Raw genomic sequence first — 25,677 nt, 5'->3', positions numbered from 1 at the left:
ACTGTACCTGCTATGCCACAGTGCTGGCCCCATTTGAGCTACTTAATGGGGTTCATGTCATTCAATAAAATTGGCTTTTTCTTATTGTCAGCATACTGAAATTTATCTCATTTCTTTGAGTTGTATATAAATTCATCTTCTAGTGGTCATATTACTAGTTTTTTCTTATCTGTAATTTAGCTGTGAATCTGTAAAATATTTTTTATGCCTGAAAAGTAGAAATTGTATCATAGATCTAAGATTTTCTTTAAAAATTTATAAAATTACTCCAATATTTGTTAAATAACTGAGTATATATTTGTGGAGGAATTTAATCTTGGTAAGTTAAACTAAATAGTATTTGATCAACTTCTTAGAGGTGGCATTTTGAACAGGCACGCATGAGAAACAACTATGACACAAAAAAACTGTAGAAAACATTGGGTATTATTTGATGCTAATTAAAGAAACCTTTTTTTAATTTATGATTTATTTACTTGAAAGAGAGAGAAAAGTCTTCTGGTTCACTCCCCAGTTGGCCACACTGACTAGAGCTGGCTGATGTGAAGCCAGGAGCCTGGAGCTTCCTCCAGGTCTCCCATGTGGGTGCAGGGGCCCAAGCACTAGGGGCCATCTGCTGCTGTTGTCCCAGGCCATAGCAGAGAGCTGGATCAGAAATGGAGTAGTCGGGATTTGAACTGGCACCTAATTGGGATGCCAGCATGGCATGCAGCGGCTTTACCCCTGTGCCACAGAGCCGGCCCCAGGAAGACCTTCTTAAGACCTAAAATGTATTTGCCTTTTAAAAAGTTGATAAATTTGACCAGGTAAGACATCTAAGATTTCTTTATAACAGAGGTACAGTAAACTGACAGACAACTTTTGGGAGTATTTTGATAAGATACGTTAAGTATTTATATAGAACTTTGGGTCAAAGAAAATAGAAAAAACTATAGGGGGCTTATCTTCGTGATATTACTTTTTATCAATGATTTCTTGACTATGACACCAAAAGCATAGGCAACTAAAGGAAAAATAAATTTGAATTCACCAGTATTAACCTCTGTGTGTCAAGGGATACAGTCAAGAAGAGGCAACCCTATAGTGAGAAAATATTTATAAATCATAAATGTCATACAGGGTTAATATCTAGAATATATAAAGGAGTCTAACAGTAACAACAGAAAACCCAGTTCAAATGTGGGCGGACTTTACCTAAGTGATATTTCTCCAGAGAACATATTCTAGTGGCCAGTGGACACATGAGAAGATGGTCAGCATCGTTAATCACCAGGGAAATGCAAATCAGAACCACAATTCCGTGCCTGTCATGCCCATTAGTATGAGTAGTTGTGGTTCTTTAAAGTAGAAATAAAGAGCAATTTGTTTGTTTTAGGATGTAGAGAAATTGGAACCCCGTGCATTGCTTATGATAGAGCCCCTGTGGAACACGGTTTGGCAGTTTCTCAAAGAATTAAGAGAGGATTACCTGAGGCATCCAGCAGTTTCGCTCCTGGATAAAGGCAGAGACACCACTGTTGGTAGCAATTATTGACAACAGATACTAGATAGAAACAATCCCAGCGTCCATCGCCATCGGATATGAGAAGATGAACAGTGTGATACTTGTATGTGCAGCCTTAGCCACCGTAAAAGAAATGGAGCTCTGATACCATGCCACAGCATGGATGAGCCTTGAGGAACAAGGCAGCAACACAAGGATAAATATGGGCATGATTGCATGTAGATGCCGCGCCTCGAGTGGGTAAATTCCTGTAGAGACAGAATAGTGGGTACAGGAGCTGGCGGGGAGTGTGAGTGAGGCGTTAACCACGTAGTGGGCAGTGTTTGGGAAGATGGACAGGTTCTGGAGATGCATGGTGTTGGTCAGTGCACAAGACTGACATGGGCGCCCCCTCTGGCTCCCCCGAGTCCCGCGCCATTTCCTCTTGGCCGCCGGCCCCCAGAGGCTCGGGTGGCGCGGTGCCGAGGCGAGGAGGCATGCGGCCGCCCCTGGGGACGTGGTGGCCGCTGCTCTGGCAGCCGCTCCTGGCCCGACTGCCCACGGGCGGCGTGCACGGGGACGAGGCGGCGTTGGCAGGTAACCCCGGGCTCCGCGCGGCGCGCGCGCACTCGCTTCCGGCTCGGCGGGCCAGGGAGGGCGCTCCCGGTCTCTCCGCTTCTGGGTGGCTCCGCGGTCGCGGGCCAGCACCCGCCCGCCGCCCTTCCCGCCTCTTGGGCTTCCCTGGCGAATCTGCTGGCGTTAGGACATTTCCTCTTGTTAGGGCCAGAAGCAGCCGCACAGTTCAAAGTCGGGCCCCGGTTCCCCTGTTGCACGGAAGCCCAGAGACGGTTTGGTTTGTCCAGGGTCACACAGCTAGTCCCCGGCCCAGCTGCCCCTGGCCCCCAGGCTTTTCGTTTAGTGCTGCCTGAGCAGGGCAAGAGTTTACGGTGAAAACCTTTCTCCGTCTAGCCAAGCATTTGCACAGCAGACTAGAAAACGTAAGAACTTCCGGTTTTAGAATGGGACTCCGGTTCCCTGGCTGGCCCTGTGACCTTGAGCGAGTCGCCTGCAAAACGCGGATAACTACCAGCACTGTCGTGCTGGTTTCCGTGAGCACTGTGTCGGGTACCTAGGAAACAAGAAACGGTGGCTGCAGTGGAGTGCTCCCGGGGGAGTCAGAAAACTATTAATTTCCCAGGAACTTAACATTTTCTGTCTCATCCCTCATTGCCTCTATAAAATCCCTAAAAGCTTTCCTGGAGGCATTCGCCGCCAGCTACTGTTTACTGGTTGCAAGGGCGGCTGCTTCCTGTGGTCTGTTTACTGGGTCTCCATCGCCTTCCGAGAAAGTCAGGGCTCCTTGTCTAACTAGGAGAGAGAGATGGAGAGAGGCTGGGTAAGCAGTGAGCAGGTGCTGCCCTCAGCAGCGCTCAGGAACCTGGCAGTGAGCTAACATCTTGGGGAACTGTCTATACCCGTTTCGCTGCACAGGTGTTTGTTGAGTGCTCACTGTGTACCAGGCAGTGCGTTAACTGCATCATCTATGGTCTTTAGTATTCACAGAAGAAGTTGTCATTTATACACCCATTTTACAGATGTGGAAATATAGGCTTAATGATAGGATGCATAAGTATATACTAGTGAAAAAAATGAAACACTTCTCTCTGTGGATTGTTTCTGGGCGTGGCTGCAAAATTAAAAAGAACCTTGGCCCAACACCTCGAACCTTGTTTTTAGTTCACTCATTACAGTCGGCAACTGCTTGTGGCCTAACCTTGGTCCCCACACATTGTCTTTATGCATCGTAGCTTTCTCATCAGGAAAATGGTATTTTTTGCTCAGAGGTTTGTGATATTTGCCTCAGTGAACCCAATGTTTTCCAGTTGTGTTTGTATGAGGCCACATTTAATAGTAACAGTTCTCTATTTTGTAGACATAGGAAATCATTTACCTAGGATTTGGGCCAGGGTCGCCTGAGATCATTTCTAGACACACATAAATGCTTATTAGGGCTTCTGTTCTCCCTGGGACTTACAGATGCTCCCCGAGTTGATCAAGTTCTAGTTCACAGCTAAGAAAAATGGCAACTTCTGTAGCCATGTAGTGATGCTTCCCCATCCCCATGGGCTTTTCAGGGTAAGCGAGGAAGCATCCAGGACCCTGTGGTGTGCCAGCAACACTTGTGGCACACTCTGGCTTAGGCTAGGTGTAAGAATCATTGCTGCTCAGTGTGTGGGCTTATGAGGAGCCCTGAGATGGAACAGTAGTCCCCCCCTTACCTGCAGCGCATGTATTCCAAGACCCACAGTGGATGTCTGAGACCCCAGATAGTACAATCCTATATATATCATTTTTTCCTGTATTTTCATAAGGGTGAGAAATCTTAATTTATACATTAGACACAGGTAGATATTAACACTAGCTAATAATAAAATAATAATTCTAACAGTATATTGAAATAAAAATGACTTAAAGCTTAAAAAAAAAAAAGACTGACATGTACTTAACATCCCTGCATTGCACACTTAGAGTGGAACATTTTGTCTGGTACATTGTACCAGCATAAAAGCATTGCAAGGATAAGATTGCCAATACATAATGAAAACTAAGGTTAAAACGTGAGCTGCTGTTTTGCCTCATGGTTAGTGACAGTTACTGTTTGGATGTGGAGAAACAGTTGGTGGGAACGTGCAAGGTGGTAATGCTCATGTGGAGGTCCGTTTTTCAAAATCTGTCAAAGGTTTAAAAATGCACTAATGTTTTGTCTGTATAGTGCGAATATTTTTTTCAGCTTAATGAGATGAGTTGTGAAAGTTAATATCTTTGTTGTAAAGCAAATTTATGTACATTCATAAATACATGGAAAAGGTTCTGAAAGGATACATGCCTAAAGATACTCACTATGTGTATGTAAAGTAACTTGAAATGCAAATCATAGGAAGCCACGGAGCAGAGACGGGGCCTGGCTGCCTTGTTTTCTCTGCTACACTTACTGCATCGTTTGCTTTCCTTCAAAACGTGTTCCACGTCTCCTGTGGAGCACCACTGCAGAGGGTAGAAAGCAGACTGAGCTTTAGTGTCCTGCTCAGTGTTACACACCGTCAGAACCCTAGGAAGTTAATGATAAAAGTGCTGTTTTTATCAATATCTTTTTAGATTGTATTGTGTATCACAAAGAAAAATAGCTCACAAAGAAACTTTGCTTTATGTTCTTTGGGGTATTTTAAAAGGATCCTTAGAATAGTTGCGATGCTATTCTAGGTTCAGTCTTTAATACATTGTAGTAACAAGTACTTTTGCAGTTTCCGCCCCCTTCTGGTAGTAATTGGAAATACACATCAGTTCATAATTACAAGCATAAAAGGAGGGAAAGCAGTTTTACCTATTCAAACAGGATATACAGTGGATGACACAGTTGTGTGTGTTGCAGAATTGGTTAGAGGCCTAAAGTCATAGAGATGTCAATTGGAAAAGTAAGTTTAAAATGTCTTCAAAAGAGATTAAGAAATGGAGCATGCATAGATAGGTGCCCATGCCTGTGTAGCAGAACCAGGCGTCCAGTCAACGAATCTATGTTGGTGTCATTCTGGTGCCAGTTCCAATTCTTGCAGTAGGGCTGACCGAGGCAAATAAAGCAAGATTCCGTTCCTGCAGGAGCTATGGTGAAGTAGAAGGGAGGGAACATTACTCTTGTTACACCGTAAAAAGGTGCTGGGCAGTGTGGTGGATCTGAGGGCTCTCTGGGCACAGGGGAGTGCTACCCAACCAGCACCTTCAGTATGAAGCTTGGACTCGCATTGCTACATTTGTGTTACATTCAGGTACATGTGTACTTTGAAGCATCTGATGGAATAAACTTTGAATAAGCTGCAGCTCTCTGAAGGGGTGTTTATGTGGTGTGTCGTGTGGGAGGCCTGGAGGCTGTGACAGATGGGGAGCGTGGCATTCTGAGACCCTGTCTGACAGTCTCAGCTCTCTCTGGTTTCGTTCTTACTCCACTCTGTACTCCGCCTTGCCTTGTGCCGTCTTTTACATTTTTTTTTTTTATTTTTGACAGGCAGAGTGGACAGTGAGAGAGAAAGAGACAGAAAGAAAGGTCTTCTTTCTTTGCCGTTGGTTCACCCTCCAATGGACGCTGCGGCCGGCGCGCTGCGGCCGGCGCACCGCGCTGATCCAATGGCAGGAACCAGGAGCCAGGTGCTTTTCCTGGTCTCCCATGGGGTGCAGGGCCCAAGCACCTGGGCCATCCTCCACTGCACTCCCTGGCCACAGCAGAGAGCTGGCCTGGAAGAGGGGCAACCGGGACAGAATCCGGCGCCCCGACCGGGACTAGAACCTGGTGTGCCAACGCCGCTAGGTGGAGGATTAGCCTAGTGAGCCGCGGCGCCGGCCTACAATTTTTTTTGGAGGTTTACTCTGTTTCTTCAGAGTCTCACGTTGAACTTCTCACGGGTCCCTAGGTTCATCAGATAGAGGCGAGGGCCCAACCTTCCGAAGTGATCCTGTTCCTGTTTATTGAGAACTTAATGTAAAACCAAACCTTTTAGCAGAGAACCACCGACTTCCAGAGATGTCCTTTCCCCAGTGGTCGCCCACGTCTGAAGAAGATGCCTCTGATTTCCTCACTGATTTTCTCATTTGTAATTTCTCACAAAATCGAAAAAGTCAGTCGTCAGGATAAATAACCCTGTTGTAATTGGAAATTAGGGGTGTTTTTAAGTTTTTGTTACTTTTGTTCCTTTGAAGTGATGCATATTGGCTTTCTGATTTGGAGTGTTTCCTTTGCTTGATATGAGGGGCCAACTGAAAAATTTTTAAGGGATAGGGACCCCTTTACCTACTGAGGGCCATTTGGATACTTCTAGCATCATGCGCAGGTCATACAGAATTATCAACTTAAACATTGGCCTGCTATAGATTTAATTTTGTGGGCCAGGGGCTGGACGGTCCTGTGTAACTTTGCAAGTCTGTGAAAATATTGGACAGCACTCAGGCAAAATTGAAAACACCTTGCATCTCCTTCTACCTTCTTTTCTCTGTTAAAAAGAAGAAAATCTGTGAGGTGACAGAGTGAGGATAGTTTCAGAGGGCTGTAAGTACTAATTTAACTGTTCGTGCAGTAAGTAAAAACACAGAACTGAACTTCACTGTGCACGTTAGTCAACATGTCCGTAAGCTGTGTGTGGAAGAACCTTGAAGGGATATGATCTGGAGAAATGTGCTGATACAACATACATGTTTTATCATTTCATTCGGGTTTATTGATATTTGTCTATCAGTCCAGACCAGCAAAAGCCAAGCACAAAGTCTGCTGGATCCAGGAGCAGGCTTTTTTAAGATGCATGCCTTAGAAGAGAAGAGCGTCTTAGCCCGACCCAGTGGAGCATGGGTAGCACCAGTCTTTGAAAAGCATGGAAAGCAGCTCTGAGATGTGTCATTTGTAGAGAGCTGTTGTCCCTAATTCTGATGACCATTGTAATAGTGTTGTACAAAGACTGATGGGGAGGCCCTTTTCTGTAAGCTTGCTAGTAATTTGGCGCCTGTCCAGGAATGTGAAGGATGGTGAATGTTTAGTTCTGAGAGTTGAAAATGAAGATTTAAAGTTACTGCTCAACTGTGATACTCCTGAAATCTGCATGACTTCATAACAAGTCTAAAGGTCATATGTTGTATGTGCTATCTTAACTGTCTACAAAAAAATGCTTTGACAAGTGTCCTTCTTTGGTCTTCAGACCAGCCTCGTCAGAGTGTGGAGTGTGTGTTGCTGCCTGAGGGTCTGTGTTCTTGCATTAGAGCCCCGCTGTGTTGACAATTTCGTGGCAGGAAGATGGCATTTTGTGCTCTTTGTCTTGTCTGGGAATCCATGTGCTTCCGGTGTTGTGCTGAAATAAAGCAGGTGTGGTGCTCTTTCTTAAAACCTGCCTTACATCTCTGAGTTCTTCTGAGGGTGTACACCTAAGCACAGGGAGTGGATCCTGAAAGGGTGTTTATGGACAGCTTTTCTAGAAATGCCAAGTGGCTCTCTGATGTGGGTCTTCTCCATTAGAAACGTGAAGTAAGCCTTGCTTTGCTTCTTGCCAACAGTTGGCATTGTTAGGCTTTACATTTTTGCTACTGTGGTGATGTAAATGAATATCTTCCTCTGTTTTATGTTTTTGTGTTCATTAATGAAGTTGAGCATCTTTTTTTTTGCATTTCTTAGCCATTCAAGTTTTTGCTAAAATCTTTTTATGTCTTGTTTTGAAAATGCTTTCCTATTGAATAGTCTTGACTTATAGGAGTTTTTCAAAATATTATGACTACTAATACTTTGGATGTAATTGTTAAGCTTTTTGTAACTATAAAAACCTTCCTTGTAGTTTTAAAAATCTTTTAAAGACTTAAATAAAAAGTTGAGTCCACCTTAAATTGATTTTATCTGACAGAACTTGTCTTGCTTATTGTGTTCTTCAGCCACCACAGGAATCTTTAGAGCATTTAGAATTTACACTACCAGCTTGTCAGATGTTTCAGAAGCACTGTTAGGGCTTTGGTTGTTGTTGCATCCAGTCTCCATAAATAAGGAGTTTGAAATAGAAACTTCCAAATATTTATGATTTTCCATGCATGTTTTATGTTTTTTTAATTTCTAAATACTAAACGTTTTACCAGTAGAAGAGTTCATTTTAGTGCTGATAATCTTTAAATGACACAGACAGATAAATCATGGTCTCATGTAATATTACGGCAGGGAACTTTGTAGTTCTGAAACTCGGCTAATACAGAGCTCTAGTACGTGACATCCTCAGTCTGTATGGGAGGTGACTGCTGTGATGTCTGTCCTGACTTGTAGAGTAAGGCCATTGTCTTACATAGGTAGGTTGCTGCCATGGTCATAACATTTTTTTTCCACCTTATTTTACTCAGTATCTAAATCTAGTCTCGTAGAATTGTTCCTTTATCATCATGGAAGCTGTTTCAATATGCGGTTAAAATAACTGTTCACGATGGCATTCCCAGTAGGCAGAGCTCAGCGCTTTGTATGTCACACGTAGGAGTGCGGTATCAGGTTTTGTGACTTGCATTTATGTCACCTGGTCAGGTACTTACTGAGCACTTTGTGCACTCCATTGTACAGACTAAATGGAATTAGACGTTTCAGATGCCAGTTCTCATACGTATGCTTGTTCTGCTTTGCCAAATTCAGGTAACTTTTTTCAGCCATATTGTCTTATTTATTTAGAATCTGCACCAGGAGACAAGGCAGTGTCACATTCTTGCACAACTCCTTCCACGTTTTCTGCCTCTGGACTGAATCCCACGTCTGCACCTCCGACATCCGCTTCAGCAGTCCCCGTTTCTCCTGTTCCGCAGTCACCAATACCTCCATTACTTCAGGACCCAAATCTTCTTATACAGTTGCTTCCTGCTTTGCAAGCTACACTGCAGCTTAATAATTCTAATGTGGACATATCCAAAATAAATGAAGGTAAATTTTCATAGTAACAATGGTTACCATGTTTTTTTCCCCAAAAAGATTTGAGAGACAGACCAGCAGTGAGCTCCCATCCAGTTGTTTCACTCACCAAATGACCTGCCGTGACTCTGTTGGCAAGGCAGGAATAAGAGCCAGGAATGAAGTCCAGGTCTCCCGTGTAGGCAACAAGGACCCAAGTACTTGAGCTGTCTCCTGCTGCCTTCCAGCGTGTGTATTAGCAGGAAGCTGGAATTTGGAACAGAGCTGAGATTCAAAACCCAGGCATTCTTAACTGCTAGACTAAAAGCCTGCCCCCATAGTGAAAAGGTATTTAAAATGTATTTATGGGGGCCAGCACTGTGGCTCACTTGGTTAGTCCTCCACCTACAGTGCTGGCATCCCATATGGGCACCAGGTTCTAGTCCTGGTTGCTCCTCTTCCAGTCTAGCTCTCTACTGTGGCCTGGGAAGGCAGCGGAGGATGGCCCAAGTGCTTGGGCCCCTGTACCCGCATGGGAGACCAGAAAGAAACACTTGGCTCCTGGTTTCAGATCAGCATAGCTCCGGCCGTAGCAGCCATTTGGGGAGTGAACCAACGGAAGGAAGACCTTTCTCTGTCTCACTATCTAACTCTGTCAAATTAAAAAAAAATTGTAAAATGTATTTGTGTTGTATAAAATTGGTAAATCTCTGCTTTAGTACTAGTCTTTTTTCCCTTTTTAAATTCATATTTGAACTTCTCAGAATTTAGAATTTATGTTCCACATAGTTTAAAGCCATGGCATATAATTGGGTTACATTTGTGTATATTTTTCAAGACTTGCTATGTATCTGGTAGTTACTAGAGATGAATCACTTCTGTAAGTGCTAAGTACTAGGAAATGAGGAGTTCAGGTAGTTATGTAAAATACTTGAAACATTTTCTGAGAAAGGGGTAGGTACTGGATAAAATTTTGCCATTTTTCCTGAATAATTACAATGTTTAATTCTGGCCTCTTAAGTATCAAAAGTACATGGTTTCCTAAGTACCATCTTTTTTCTGTTCACTCTTAAAAGGTTGTTGGAATGGGTATAGCTGAAGGGTTTGAGTGGCTACTTTTCTAAAAAAAAATCATATGAAATAACAGCCATTTATCTGGTTAATCTTATATAATGCCCTGTGCACTTCCCATAAAATTGGCTAGGTTTCTGGGATAACCCACAGTTCTGAGAACACACTCTAGTGTTTTCTAAAAAGTCTCACACAGAGGAGTTTTAATGGTAGATCTTAATTTATCTTTATTGTAAACTCACTCAGTTTCTATCTACCTCAGATTATTTTTAATCTTTTTCAATATTTTTTAAGAGATTTAGTTATTTGAAAGGCATAGTGACACAGAAAGAGAGGGATCATCCATTCTCTGATTTACTTCCTGTGCGGCCATGGTAGGTAGCCAGTGCCTGAGCCAGGCTGATGCTAGGAGCCAGAAACTCTAGCCTAGTATCCCACATGGAGGGCAGGGGCTCAACTACTTGAGCTGTCACTGCTGCCTTCCTGGGCACATTAGCAGGAAGCTGGATCAGAAGTGGAACAGGCAGCATTTTTTTAAGATTTATTTATTTATTTATTTGAAAGAGTTCTACAAAGAGAGAAGGGGATGCAGAGAGGTCATCCATCTGCTGGTTCACTCCCCAATTGGCCACAATAGCCGGAGCTGCACCAATCTGAATGCAGAAGCCAGGAGCTTCTTCCTGGTCACCCATGCAGGTACAGGGCCCCAAGTCCTTGGGCCATCTTCCACTGCTTTCCCAGGCCATAGCAGAGAGCTGGATGGGAAGTGGAGCAGCCGGGACATGAACCAGTGCCCATATGGGATGCCATCACTGGAGGCAGCGGGCTTTACTCGCTATGCCACAGCACTGGCTCCCATCTTAAATCCTTACACCCGTTATATTCCATCTTACAGGTTTTTGTTCTTTGTTGTTTATCTTGTTTTTTTTTTTTAATTTTTTTTTACTTATTTATTTGACAGGTAGAGTTATAGATGGAGAGAGAGAGACAGAGAGAAAGGTTTTCCTTCCATTGGTTGATTCTCCAAATGGCCCCTATGGCCGGTGATGCGCCAATCCGAAGCCAGGAGCCAGGTGCTTCCTCCTGGTCTCCCATGCGGGTGCAGGGACCCAAGCACTTGGGCCATCCTCCACTGCCCTCCCAGGCCACAGCAGAGAGCTGGACTGGAAGAGGAGCAACCGGAACTAGAACCTGGCACCCATATGGGATGCCAGCGCCACAATGCGGAGGATTAACCAAGTGAGCCATGCGCTGGCCCCTGTTTCTCTTGTTTTAAAGATTCATTTATTTCATGCGCTGGCCCCTGTTTCTCTTGTTTTAAAGATTCATTTATTTCAAAGGTAGAGTTAACCAATATGTGTCTCCCACAGGCCCCAACACTTAGACTGTCTTCTGCTATTTTCCCAGGCCCATTAGCAGGGAACTGGTTAGAAGTAGAACAGCTGGGACTTGAATCGGCAACTGTATAGGACACTGGCATTGCAGGCAATGGCCTGACCCACTATACCACAGTGCACGCCATCACTCATTTTCTAGGTTTTTATTTCAAGAGTTCCAGTTGTAAGTGCTTCAGCTGTTTTCCCAGTCCTGTTCAAGTTTCCAGGTTGTTACTAGTGCTTTGTAGGCCTCTGTGCTTCTGTTTGAATTTAGGAAGTAATGTTTTTAGTTCTTACAGCAGCTGTGACCCAGGCTTCACTGCAGTCCATAATTCATAAGTTTCTTACTGCTTTCAACATAACCTCTCTGATCTCTCAAGCTGCACAGCTCTCAACACAAGGTATCCGTATTCTTAGAAATGTCTACAATTGTCTGGAATTTTATCAGCACTTCCTAAAAACTTCTTTAAAGATTAGCTATCTTTATTTTAGCTGGTTTTGGTAACACTAGCATTACAGTAGTATATGTATTTCCCTTTTTTAATGTTTGTAGATGATGCTTTGGAATTTATCTTAAGGTATTACCATAAATCTGTAATATAGTGTGATTTAAGTAGCTAATAAAAGTGTTTTACTCCAAAGCTGAAGGTAAACTGTGATATGCCCTCAATCTTCAGAAAGCATTGTTATATATATTTGAAGAGCTGAAGTTTGGGCAGGTTGATGTTAGATGATTCTAAATACACACACACACACACACACACACACACATTATATTTGAGAGGGAGAGACAAAGAGATCTTCTGTCCAGTGGTTTACTCTTAACTGGCTGCAACAGCTGGGACTGGACCAGGCCAAAGCCAGGAGCCCAGAACTCCATCCAGGTCTCAGATGTGGGGGTCAGGAACCTAGTGTTTGGGCCATCTTCTGCCACCCCCCAGGACCGTTAGCAGGGAGGTATATCAGAAGCATAGGCGCTAGGAGCTGAACCAGGCTTGCCCAGCTGGGATCTGGTGTCTCAAGCAATGATTTGCATAATGCCTGTCCTGATGTCAGGTGACTTTTGGCTACATGATATGGAAACAACCCAGTTCTTGCCTTGAGCTAGTGGTCCCTCTTCAAGTAGAGTGGCGCAAAGGCTCTTGAAGTCCTTTGACTAGGCTGTGTGGCAGGAGACTGAGCACAGGACAGTGCCCGAGCCTCAGCGAAGCAATGAGGGGCTGAGGGGCTGCTGTGTGAGGTTAGGCTCAGGCTCAACTCCTTGCTGTGGCCTTGGAGTCCTGTGCTGGGTGTGCTGAGCTCTGACACAGAGCTCCTTTAGTCAGTGAGTCCACATGGGATGTCGGTTTCTGACTTGGTTGGGTAAGTGTTCTTTGGGGGACCTAGGATCGTGGAGGGTATGTAGAGTGATGCAGAGAACTTCACCACATACTGCAAAAGTTCTTTTTTTTTTTAAAAAAATCGTTTACATTGCTCTTTCACAGCCCAGCCATCTAATCAGTCTCCAATGTCTTTAACGTCTGATGCGTCATCCCCAAGATCATATGTGTCTCCAAGAATAAGCACACCTCAGACTAACACAGTCCCTATCAAGCCTTTGATTAGTACTCCTCCTGTTTCATCACAGCCAAAGGTATGTCACTTCTGAGGGAAATTTGCAAAAGTTCCAAGTTAACAACTTAATTTTTGAGTAACCTTATTATTTGTCTGCATTTTGATGAGGGAGCAACCAAAATGTGAGTTTCAGCAAACAGATCTTATTCTAGAGCTTAGAAGTTATCTTCAGTCTGTTTAAAAATAGTGCCTAAAAGTGAAATGCATGGTAATATTAGTTTTCTAGTCCCCGAGAAAATCACTGCATCAGATCCCTTAAGCAATGGAGGTCAGTTCTTCACTTTCAAAGTTCCTTCTCAAGTTGGTTTTAAGAATACTTGGATATTTGAACTTATGTGGAACTTCCTAAATAATATGTTCTTTATGAAAAGACTTTTTGATTAGAAATGACAGGTTATTAATATTCTGAAGCATCAAGACTATCCAGATTTGTTTTGGGCGAATTCTTAGAAATCAGAAACCCTGCTGCTTTAGGGTATGACTTGATCAAAATGGCTCCCTCTGTTTTTGCCTTGTTGCTGTAATTTGGAGCTTTTATTTTAAACTACTTTTTTTTTCTTCCCTCTCTGGCTCCTGATTAAAAATAACATACGTGTCCCATAGGCAGCCATAAACCTGTATGGGGTGATAAACATCTCTGTTAATCAGAGATGGGCTGTAGCTCATTCTGTGGTTGGGCCACTCTATATTTTCTCAAAAAGTTATTGAAATCTGAGCGTGCATGTTTGAACATAGATAATTGGTTTTATTGCTTTTGTTTTGATTACAGAAGTAGCAGTAAATGAAGAGAGATTAGAGTAGATTGGAAGGAAAGCCATAGTGAAAAGTCAAAAGTAGTTTCTTGATTTTATGGTTTTGACCTTGAACTTGTTTATGATTTAAGTTTCAAAACTTAAGACTGTATTCTAACTATGTGGCATTTGATAACTTCTTTTAAAATTTTGGATTCAAGAGTCTTTAAGATTGTTAGCTAGGTTTGCTGGGGGCAAGATATGGATTGGATTGAGAACCTAACTTTAATTTTTACAATTAAATATGCTTGTATCCAGTGGTGGCAATTTTATTGTGAAACAGAATTAAGACAACTGTTAAAATCACTGGAGAGTAGAAATGATAGAAAGTTTCATTGACAGTAACACTTTGACTTTGCTCTAATTTCGATGCTGGCTGTGTGCCTGAAGCCTTCCTCCCCAGGTTTTGCTGTGTCAGGTTAGTACTCCAGTAGTTAAGCAAGGACCAGTGCCCCAGTCAGCCCCACAGCAGCCTGTGACTGCTGACAAGCAGCAAGCTCATGAACCCGTCTCTCCTCGAAGTCTTCAGCGCTCAAGGTAAGCTGATGTGTGTTGAAACTGCCTCGTGGTTTTCTTTAAAACGACGGAGAGTGCATTGTTCAGCTGTGATTATGGAGACTAGAACCTGGTCTTGGGAGCGGTCATGGACAGCCTGGCTTAGCAGTGTACACACAGATCTTCCATACAACAAAGGGAAGGAATGTTGTCTCCCGCAGAGCGGCCTGGGTTATTTTGAAGCCAGTGGCCCTTTTCTTTAGAATTTACAGTAGGTGGGATTATGTCATACTTGCACAAAAGACATCCGATTTTCCTTTATTTGTTGGAATTAGATCACTTTGGACCTCATAGCAGTTTTCATGGACTGTATCGAAGCTATGATCGCACACCGCAAACGTGGGCCAGCGTTTCCCAACCGGTGTGTGGCAGGCTTTCCTGATAGCTTGTGCTTAACCCTAAACAGACTGGTTTTCAGATCTGCAATTGCCACTGTATGTGTTTTCACTTCATGTGTTCATTAGTAATCAACTTGAAATGAAACTTGTTGAGTGGAATGCGGCGTCGGGGTCAGCGTCAGCGTCCCAGCGTTGTGTGCGGCGTCGGGGTCAGCGTCAGCGTGCGTAACGTCGGGGTCACGTAAACGTCGTGGGCGGGGTGGCTCAGTTCATCCGCGGGCGGCGGTGAGGAAGGATGCAGCGGCGGCCGTAGCGATTCTTCTGAGAAACCGAGAAGTCGGCGGCCAGCAAGGAAGCAGAGGTAGGCGGGGACGGTGTTGGTGTAGGCCTGGGCAGCGGCGGTGAAGGAGGCGGCGGTAGCGAGGGTGAGGGGTGGCGCGGATAGAGGTGGCGGCTCCATGTCGGGCATCCTGGGCGGGGAAGGGCGGCTCTGTCCCGGCCTAGCTGAAGCCTGGGGCTTCCTGGGTGGGAAGTCTCAGTCTTCACTGGTGGCGGGTTCCTCGCTCACGTCGGACTTCCCCGGGTCTCAGAAGAGTCGCCACTGCCGCGGCTACATTCTTCCTGCCATTCCACGTGACCCCGACGCTACACACGCTGACGCTGACCCCGATGCAACGTCGAATTCGGCGTCTGGGTCACCGTCAGCGTCCGAGCGTCGTGTGTGGCGTCGGGGTTGGCGTCAGCGTGCAAGCGTTGTGTGTGGCGTCGGGGTCGGCGTCAGCGTCCGAGCGTCCTGTGCGGCGTCGGGGAGAGCGGCGGCGTCGGGGAGAGTGTCAGCGTGTGTAGCGTCAGCGTCACGTAAACGTCGTGGGCGGGGGCCGGCGAGGAAGGATGCAGCCGCGGCGGTAGTGATTCTTCTAAGAAACCGAGAAGTCGGCGGCCCGCGAGGAAGCAGAGGCAGGTGGGGCCGGTCTTGGTGTAGGCCTGGGCAGCGGCGGTGAAGGAGGCGGCAGTGGCGAGGGTGAGGGGTGGCGCGGATAGAGGCGGCGGTGGCGGCTCCGTGTCGGGCGTCCTGGGTGGGGAAGGGCGGCTCTGCCCTGGCCTAACTGAAGCCTGGGCTTCCTGGGTGGGAAGCCTGAGTCTTTGCTGGCGACAGCAGCGGCCGAGAATCAGGAAGCGGTGGGTGTTCGCGTGGGCGTCCCGTGGTGCATCCTTCCCTGGACAGCGCAGTTCGTGGGCAGCCAGTGGCGGCGGCGAGGAAAGACGTGGCGGCGGGGCCATTCTGGTGCAGAGTCCGGTTGTCAGGAGTGTGAGTGGCTAGCGAGGAAGCAGGTAGGAGTGGCGGTGCTGACGCCATGGGCAGCAGCGAAGCAGGCGGCGGTGGGGGCTCTGCGTTGGGCAGCGGAAGAGAGAGGCCGGCGGCAGTGGCGGCTTGAGATGGCAGTGGCGTCAGCATCAGGTAGGCACTACAGATGAACAGGTTGGGGAGGAAAACTGGTCATAACAGTCATATTATCCAACATGAAGGGGAAGGAAGACAGGCAGTCAATTACAAGGGAGGTTTCTCTAGCTTTGAAAGTGCCCCTTACACCAGCTTTAGGCAAACAGCCTTTGGGTGTCATTTGTCAGATTCTGGGGGGCGCACATATGATGTGGGAGCTAAGTTTCTCCTTGGGATGTCTGTGCCCTGTGTCCCAGTGCCCGGATTTGAATTATGGATCCATTTCCAGTTCCAGCTTTCCCGGTAATGTGTGTCCTGGGGAGACATCAGGTGATGGCAAAAGTGTCTGGGTACTTGTTAGCTACATGGGAGACTGAGTTCCTGCCTCCTAACTTCAGCCTGACCAGTCCTAGCTGCTGCAGGCATTTAAGGAGTGCAGGAGTAAATGGGAGAGCTCCATCTCTTTGTCTCTTAAATAAATAAAGTCAAAACTCTTCAAAAGTGGGTGATCTTTATCTATTCTTAAGATTTATTTCAGAGGCAAATACTCATACCCATGCAGGTACATGCACGTGTGCGCGCGCACACACACACACACAGTGCAGGAAACAGACATAAAGAGGGTTCTCATCTGCTGGTTAACTTCCTAATTCCCACAACTACTGTGCCTGAGCCTGGCTGAGTTGAGGGTTGGAGAATTCATTCCGTGTTTCCAGCAAGGGTGATGGGTACCCAAATACCTGGGTCCTATCCACTGCCCTCCAGGTCCACATTACAGGAAGCTAGACTCAGGAGCCAGAAACAGGTACCTGATTCCTTGAGCCGTCACAGCTGCCTTCTCCATCCACGCTGATAGGAATCTGCTAGAGTCAGGAACTGGAGGTGGATACTGAACCTGGGTACTTCAAGGATGGAATGCAGGTGACCTTAATTGGCTTGGTAACCAAGATTTCAAATCCTTGCCACTCTGAATTCTTTTTTTTAACAGGCAGAGTGGACAGTGAGGAGAGAGAGAGACAGAGAGAAAGGTCTTCCTTTTGCCGTTGGTTCACCCTCCAATGGCTGCCACGGCCAGCGCTCTGCGGCTGGCGCACCACGCTGATCCGAAGCCAGGAGCCAGGTGCTTCTCCTGGTCTCCCATGGGGTGCAGGGCCCAAGCACCTGGGCCATCCTCCACTGCACTCCTGGGACACAGCAGAGAGCTGGCCTGGAAGAGGGGCAACTAGGACAGAATCTAGTGCCCCTACCAGGATTAGAACCCGGTGTGCCGGCGCCGCAAGGCAGAGGATTAGCCTATTGAGCCGCAGTGCCGGCCGCCCCTCTGAATTCTAAAAATGATTACAGTTTAGTAACAGTTTTTAAAGGAAATTAAGAATTTACAACGTGTCTTAATTTCATTTCCTTCATACATTTATTTCTCTGCACGTAATCATCTTTTTCATGTGTACACACATCTTATGTAAATGCTTTGGTACTATGTGAGGTTTTGTGATGTTATATGTAGTTTTTTTTTTAACATATCCTGTGTGTAGTTAATACATTTCAATAATTGTTATTTATTGACTGTACCTTATTTTCTTAGTTCTATATTGAGTTTTTGCAGTTTGGCAAATGGGTAAGCAGTGATATGGGGAACAAATTAATGTGCATTGGTTTTCTTTGTATTTCTTTTAATTAGTGTTTATCAGACTCAGTGTGCTTTGTGGACACAACTGTAAGAACACAATGATATTGCCTTCCTCCCTCCCCCTTTCTCCTTTCCACCGTGTTTCGTTCTCCTTTTCCTGTCTGTCTTTGGTTTAGATTTTGAGCCAATTTTCAAATTACATTGCAGTAAAAAGGCTTAATACTTTATCAGATAAGTTTAACGAAAAAAAAAACAAAAAAAATTATACCAGTTTAGTGAGACTATAGACAACTACTGTAAACAGTAATTGAATAGAAAAATGATTGTTTCAATCGTATGTGGTAAATTTTTAAGTAATTATAGATAATTAAAATTGTGGGCTGTCAGCGCGGCTCAGTATGCTAATCCTCCGCCATGTGGCCCTGGCACACCAGGTTCTAGTCCCGGTTGGGGCGCCAAATTCTGTCCCGGTTGCCCCTCTTCCAGGCCAGCTCTCTGCTGTGGCCAGGGAGTGCAGTGGAGGATGGCCCAGGTGCTTGGGCCCTGCACCCCATGGGAGATCAGGAGGAACACCTGGCTCCTGGCTTTGGATCAGTGCAGTGCGCCGGCCGCAGTGGCCATTGGAGGGTGAACCAACGGCAAAGGAAGACCTTTCTTTCTGTCTTTCTCTCTCTCACTGTCCACTCTGCCTGTCAAAAAATAAAAAATAAAAAAATAAAATTGTGGTGGGATAACATTCTTAACCATTGATTTCACATAGCCATAAAAGAAATTTTGACAAACTGTATTGGCAGCAATACTGATACACACAAACATTTCTTTCTGTTTGATTCCAGAGATTCCTCCCAGCAGTGTCTAAGTGTTCCTTTTCCCCCACATCCTTTGCAGCATTTGTTACTCTGTTGTTTGGATTTCAGACATTCTAATAGGGGTGAGGAGATACCTCATTGTGCTTCTGATTTGCATTTCCCTGAAGCCTGGAGATGTTGAGCATTTTGCCATATGTTCGTTTGCCACTTGTATTTCTTCTTTCTGAGAATTGTCTGTTGAAGTCCTTTTCTATTTCTGAACTGGATTGCTTTTGTTGTTGTTGACTTTTTTAAGTTGCATATATATTTGGGATATTCGTCCTTTGCAGATAGATGGTTTGCCACTATTTTTTTTCCATTCTGCTGGATGTCTGTCCACTTGAATTTTGTTTCCGAGTTTGATATAGCCCTATTTCCTTAGTTTTGCTTTTGTTGCCTGTGCTTCGGGGTTCCCATGCAAGAAGTTGTTCCTACACCAATGTCTTTGAGTGTTTCCCCTACGTTTTCTTCCAGCAACCTCATAATCTCCATAATGCCAGGTCTTAAATTGGGTCTTTGATGTATCTTCAGTAGATTTTTGTATGTGAAGAGAGATACAGTTCTACTTTGATTCTTCTATGTATATGCATCTAGATTTGCCAGCACCAATATTATCCTTAACTGCACTGTGTGGTCTGAGCACTTTTGTCAGAAGTCAGCTGGCTATCTGTATGTGGATTAAATTCTGGGCTCTCTCTTCTGTTCCATTGAGCTACACGTTGGATTTTATGCCATCACTAAGCAGTTCTAATTATTATAGCTTTGTAGGATGCTTTGAAATCGAGTATTATGATTCATCCAGGTTGGGCTTTATTATTCTAGATCACTCCAACTATTTGTGGCCTTTTGTGATTCCATATGAATTTTCTTTAAAGATTTTATTTATTTGAGAGGTATAGTTAGAGATAGTGATAGGGAGAGACTGAGAGAAAGGACTTCCCTTTCAATGGTAGTGCATGGACACTGTGATACATTCTTGGTGCATTAATAGGTTGGTTTGAAAGTCCATGATACATCAGCTGTTTTTGCACAAATTTGCTTTTATAAGAACAAGTGTTCATAGTAGAACTGGATTGTTATTTTTAATTTGTTATCTTCTGTGGAATAGAAACTCCACCAAAACAGGTAATGGTAATGAAATTTGTGTTTGTATTTTTTATCCACCTTGTGTTCTTGTTGTCTAGAATTGTCATGACCCCTTGTAGCATTTTAATAAATAGACAAATTAAAGAAAAGTGAGATTGTCATGCTTAGGGAGAATACAGGTTTTCTTTAACAGTGCCACTCAGCATTCAATGTGTATATTGAACAAACAGGGGTCTTGTTTAAATGCATATTCTGCTTAGCACTTTGGGGCTGGGGCCCAAAGTTCTGCCTTTGAACAGGATCCCAAGTGATGGCCATGCTGCTGGCTTTACTTGAATAATTGAGTCCTAGAGCAGCACTTTACAGTGAAAATATGCATTAGTGCAAACTTTGTGTTCACTTCTAGTATCCTCATTTGAAAATGATGTGAAATCAACTTCAATAGGTTTTTAGGCTAATATACCCAAAGTACTATCATTTCAACATTTAATTGATATGCTGAAAACTATTAAGGAGTTTCTTTACTTTTTTTGGACCAAAGTGTTTAAAATCCAATGCATACTTTGCATTTACAGCTCATTTCAGCTTGGACTCATCACTTGTAGTGTGTCCAGCATGTCACCCATGATTGGTAGTGGCCACTGGCTGGGACAGTGCAGTTCTGGAGTGTACTATCTAGATTCGCCACTCCCTGGTAGTTCTATAAAGAAAGTTTGATGTGCCCGATTTCTGCTGTACTCTGTTTATGCAAAGCAAGGTCGGGATTGATGGGACCTTGAGCTACAGAGTGCAGCTCATTTTAATTTTATTCTGTGTAAGTGCACATTCATTACAGAAGACTCAGACAATACAGGGAATGGAGGAAAAATAAAATCACCCCAAATCCTGTCATTGAGTCAGTTGCTACTTTTCCATAGGAGGAAATTTTTAAGCCATGAAGTACTAGGGTTGTATAAAACCTTCCCAGATCATTTTATAAAACGTGTTTTATACACCTGTATTTAGTATTTACATAGTGGATCAGCAGAAAGTTGATGTTGACAGTGTCAGTCTGAGAGGACTGACCAGGAGTACTTTTAGTGTTCAGGGAATAGTAATACCCACCTTTACCCTTAACTAATATGTGAAGTACTCTTTTAGTTAGGTTTTAGTCTGAGCACCTGTACTTGGATGACACTGGGCGCACTCCTGAGTTTTTGTATATATTTTCTTGTGAGTGTTACAAATTTGAAATCCTGTATATATAATACTTTTAAAGCAGTTAACTAAATGCTTGGTCATTAATGCCATAAATTATTAGACTTACTCTTATTCAACTGGATGTACAGTGTCAAGGAACAGTCATTTGTCATTATTTGGGACACTGGCACCCAGTGTTGGAATGCCTGTTTTGCAAGCTCTGCTTCCACTCCCATATCCTGGGTGAGTTTGAATCACTGCCATACATGCCGTATGCCTGGCTTGAATTCCTATCTTAGTTTTCTTCACCATCATCTGCCTAGACCCACAAAAAGTGTGATTTGCATATACATTAAGTAGTCTAGTTACTATCCTGGGGCCAAGCCATCTACTGCCCAGCAGTAGAACTAATGCTTGACAGCAGAGGCGATTCTACCTGCTGTTAGCAAGACAATCAGTGTGTGTATATTTGACATAGGTAGGTAGTGATGGAACAAGGACAGAAGCCTCAGCAATTTTAGGTTTCAGTTACCCTTACCTTCTCTCAAGGGACCAGTATAGCCTCAGAACATGGTGTTCTCCATTCCACCCCCTGCATTCTGCACCATGTTTGGAAACCAGGGGGCCAAACTTGAAAAACTTGTATGGAGACGCTCACCTCTGTTTACTGTCCCCCCCCCCCAGTGTACCTAAGATATAAAAAGGTCCAGCCCACTGGGGTCTGGGCACTCTGCTGTATATTTCTGTGTGTGTGTTTGTGTGTGTGCACACACGCTTGTGTGCTAGCTGTTGGTCACCCATCTCTGTGGATTCATTTTCTTTGGATAAGCTTTGTCTGGCTGTGAGTTCGTATTCTGTCTTTTCTCTGATCTGCACACTTTTGCTATATTTGCTGCCCCGTGTGAGAAGTAGAGAGAGGGGCCAGCATCTTGCCCCAGTCTGCCACTCTTGTATTCTCTGGGTGAGAGCTGTGAACCCCCAGCCTTCATCTGGACAAATTCTTCCCCTTTTTAGTGTCTGCTCCTGCCCCTAACCTTCTTTTTCCTAAAACCTCCTTTTTCCCTTCTGACCTGGAAGACCCTATTCCAGAACATTTTCTCACTCACGCTTGCACTTCTCATTTTGAACGAATTCACAGCCAGAGCCTTTGCCTGATCTCATCATCACATGCCCACATCAGACCTAGTTCTCAGCCCATCAGATTGGTAAGAGAGGTCACTCTCACCGCATGCCTGCTGGGGCGATGCTCGTGAGCAGTTCATCCCCCCTCGGAGGGCCTGGGTGTTTAGTTGGTTTCTATCGCTGTCTCCTCTTAGAGGACTCAGGACTGAAGTTCTCGGTTAAGGTGATTCTTTCCCAGGGAAGCCCTGCTACAAGAACCTCTTCCCTCAGACCATAGTTTGCTTAATCCATGGGCTCCAAATTTCAACTCCCTTCTGGCCTGCCTCTGAAAAGACTTGCACAAGCTGGGGACTGAAGGGGGAGACAGAGCCAAAGCTATTACTCCACCTCAGCACGAATTTGGTGGGATTTTTTTGTTTCAAAATTCTCTTAAGATTTTGATAACTTCACACAGAGAAAAGGCAAATGGTCAGAAGCCCCTATTCCAAGCCTTTTTCCTCCGCTGGGGTCAACTTTTCCCCTCCATTGTCTAGTGGCAGACAGAACGTGCTAGTAACTGAAACTGCTTTGTCGTTCTCTCCTGTACTGTGTCATATATATGCACGCATTGTATGTCTATATGGGAAAATTTATTAACAGCTCTCTGTTTCAATTAGGTTACACTTGTGTTAGATATTTGAGAAGCATTTCCAACTACAGGTACTCTTAAAACTGGTAGAAGGCATGGACCTCTGGTAAATGTTTTCATAAGTTATTTGACAGCTAAAATTGTTTGCTAAGTTTTCACTGGATTTTAAGTTATTGACAGTAAGCAATCTCGAAAGCCTGATTTATTCCCCCATTTCTCTAGTCTGTTCAAGATGGGAAACTGATTCTGTTCTGCAGGACTCCTCATCAGGATGTACAGTTTGATCTTCAGACCTTATATTAGACAGTTTGGATAGGGTGGTCTTAATATTTTGATCTTACATAGAAGGACATAGTCCTCATTGGCATGATCTTACCTCACAGGAAGGAAATTGTTGTAACATGCCTGTGACTGTAGATTTCCAGCTCAGGCCACCAAAGATTAGGCACAGGATTGAGCGCCCCCTTGGCTGACATTCCTAAAGGCTGTTTCTGTGTTCTGCTTCAATAGAGGCCAGGAGAAAGAGGAGCGAGTGAGGCAGCAGGAGCAATGTAAGGATAGGTGACAGGCCAGTTAATGGCCGCTTTACACCGTGATCTGCCATCAAGGAGACCCAAAAAGGCCAGTCCATCCCTGAATGGTACCTGTTTAGGAAATGAGGAGTCAGGGCATTGGGCACGTAGCTGTCATGAAGAGCCCTGTCGGCTGTGACAAGAGCCAGGCCACTGGAAACGGAGCTGCCCTCGGGGTTGAAGGACTCCTGGGTCAGAACCACAGACCCTCTTGGCCCCAGGCTAAAAAGCGTTTGCCTCTGCCCAGCTCCCAGAGTAACCACCGCCATCAGGAGAACAGCCTAGGGTCAATACCAGTCAAGGCAGACGCCACCTATATGATACTAACCTCCTGTTCAGGCCAGCCCTCCCCCCAGCCAGCAAGGTGGTGGAAGTCAACGGGGTGTCTTCCCCAAGGAGGTTCACACCTCCCTTACTATGTCTCATCCAGGGCTCCACGTGAAGAGACACACAGGTCTGGACCTCACAGATTCCTTGGACATAACACACCTGATTACTACTGCACCCTTTCTGTCAGTTTCCATTTGCATCTCAATGGGAAAACTCCCTGCATTCTTAAATCCTGTAACAATGACTCTGTCCTGTGGTTTGCACCCTGTGTATCTAATCTGCTTGTTAGACACCCTACAGAAAATGGAGCGGTCAGGCATAAACCTGTGTTCGCATGAACTGGACAGGACTCTTGCTTTCCTATATCCCCCATTGTCCTCATTTCGCCATCGTCCCCCACCATGGGCAGTGTTTCTGATTTGTCTTTTTATCCTCGTAATCATTTGCTGCCATTCCTACCATGTACAACTAACATGTTTCAGAAAACCTTACAGGAGGGTTTGACTGCAGGAGCAACACAAGGCTGCTTGCTCTCTCCTTCTCCAATCAGTCTGATCCAGTGTATAGATACCCTGCTCCTCGTCTACGCCCCATATCAGCAGGAAGAAGCCAGAAGGAAACCGGTGGTTCACCGCTTTATCTATACTCAAAATCAGGATTGATGGAACAAGGACAGATGCCTCAGCCATTTTTAAAAAGCTCTGGTTGCTCATGCCTTCCTTCAAAAGACAGTTTCGTCTCACATCCTGTTGTTCTTTCCTCCACAGCCTACATTCTTCTCCAGGTTTGGAAGCCAGGAGGCCAAACTTGAAGAACTTGTATAGAGACACTCATCTCCACCCACTGCCACCCACACCCACCCTGAGCCCACCTAAGATATAAAAAGGTCCTTCGTACTGGGGTCTGTGCCCTCTGCCAGTCTGTCCAACTATGGGAGTTTCTTTTCTTTGACTAAATTCTGTCTGTCTGTAACTCTTTTTATTCTGACTGCTGTTGATCTGCACCCTTTTCCCTACATTAGGTGCCCCGTGTGAGGAGGCACTGCTCTGCACCCTTTTCCTTACAGTTAGCACGAGACTTTCTGTTCAGTCTTTACTTCAAAGTTTGTATGAAAATATGTCAGAAACAACCTGACACTTGGCAGCTTATGCAAGGTTCTGGCCTGTTCTGTAGTCTGTGTGTGTGTGTGTGTGTGTGTGTGTGGCTGAAGTCAAAAAGCAGACTAATACTAGTAAAATTACGTTTCTCTGGGGTGTTTTGGATAGGATGCAAAGTGATGAAAAAAATGTTTTGCACTTAATGGTTGACTTTTGAAAACTGGTTTTTGCTTTTATTTCTTTAAAAGACATAAAGGCACAGTACAGATAGTAACAGAGTGACAGGGGCCTGGGGACTTCCATCCACTGGTTCACTCCCTAAATGATTGCCATTGCCAGGGCTCGCCAGAGCAAAAGCTGTAAGCCTGGAACTCCGTTGAGGTCTTCCGTGTTGGTGGGAGGGCTCGACTATTGAGACATCTGCTGCCTTGCTGGGTGCATTAGCTGGAGGCTGGATCAGCAGTAGAATAGCTGGAACTTGAACCAGTGCCCTTCTGGGATGCTGGCATCACAGGTCGTGGTTACTCTGCTGCGCCTCAGTGCTAGCCCACGTGAGGAACAGTTATGCAGACAGTTCCCAGGTTCATAGAAGTATCTGCCTGTTGATTGTGGAGAGATGCATTCTGGTTTGGGATGGCTAGGGAAGTAAGAATGTAGAGTGAGATAAGTTGAAAGGAGTAGGGTTCTCTGTGACCTTCTGCCTTCTCTCTAGGTTTTGTGCTGGTTTCTGTTCCTGCTGTCTCTTGCTCCTTGGAATTAATCAAAACCGTTTGTGTTTACTGCTGAATACACAAGTACCTGAATTGAAGCTGTTATCAGGAGACACTGACTTGATAAAGGCTACTAAGTGTTCATTCATGAAATTTCCCTTTTTAAAACTCTAGGATTAATGATTTAGGTTTTGCATAGTTTTTAAATGCAGTGTATATGACTTAAGTTAATATGTTAGCCCTCCAAATGTCCCATTTAATTTGATCTGGACTAGTTTTATATATGCCAGCATGTAAATTTTTAAGCTTTAATATTTGGTCATACTGCACAGATGCACATGCAGAGTTGTCATTTTTTATCCAAGCCTAAATGT

At 44.7% G+C, this 25,677-nt stretch overlaps 1 protein-coding gene across 3 annotated transcripts in view; it reads left to right on the top strand.

The window, feature by feature from the left end:
- Nucleotides 1–1,613: 1,613 nt before the first annotated feature.
- Nucleotides 1,614–25,677, top strand: part of LOC100344963 (WW domain-containing adapter protein with coiled-coil-like) — a 34,942-nt gene continuing 10,878 nt past the window's right edge. For 2 of the 3 annotated variants that reach the window (XM_070056059.1, XM_070056058.1), the window contains exons 1-5: nucleotides 1,758–2,080; nucleotides 8,706–8,951; nucleotides 11,656–11,766; nucleotides 12,850–12,998; nucleotides 14,189–14,307. In XM_070056059.1, the coding sequence (XP_069912160.1) occupies nucleotides 1,885–2,080; nucleotides 8,706–8,951; nucleotides 11,656–11,766; nucleotides 12,850–12,998; nucleotides 14,189–14,307 (821 nt within the window). In that variant the 5' untranslated portion in view covers nucleotides 1,758–1,884. Of the gene's footprint in view, nucleotides 2,081–8,705; nucleotides 8,952–11,655; nucleotides 11,767–12,849; nucleotides 12,999–14,188; nucleotides 14,308–25,677 lie in introns of all 3 variants that reach the window. The other variant, XM_070056060.1, reaches the window with a different exon arrangement.

Source organism: Oryctolagus cuniculus, chromosome 13, assembly GCF_964237555.1.
Source record: "Oryctolagus cuniculus chromosome 13, mOryCun1.1, whole genome shotgun sequence".
In the NCBI taxonomy this organism is placed as follows: Eukaryota; Metazoa; Chordata; class Mammalia; order Lagomorpha; family Leporidae; genus Oryctolagus; species Oryctolagus cuniculus.
This window is presented reverse-complemented; position numbering and strand designations above follow the sequence as displayed.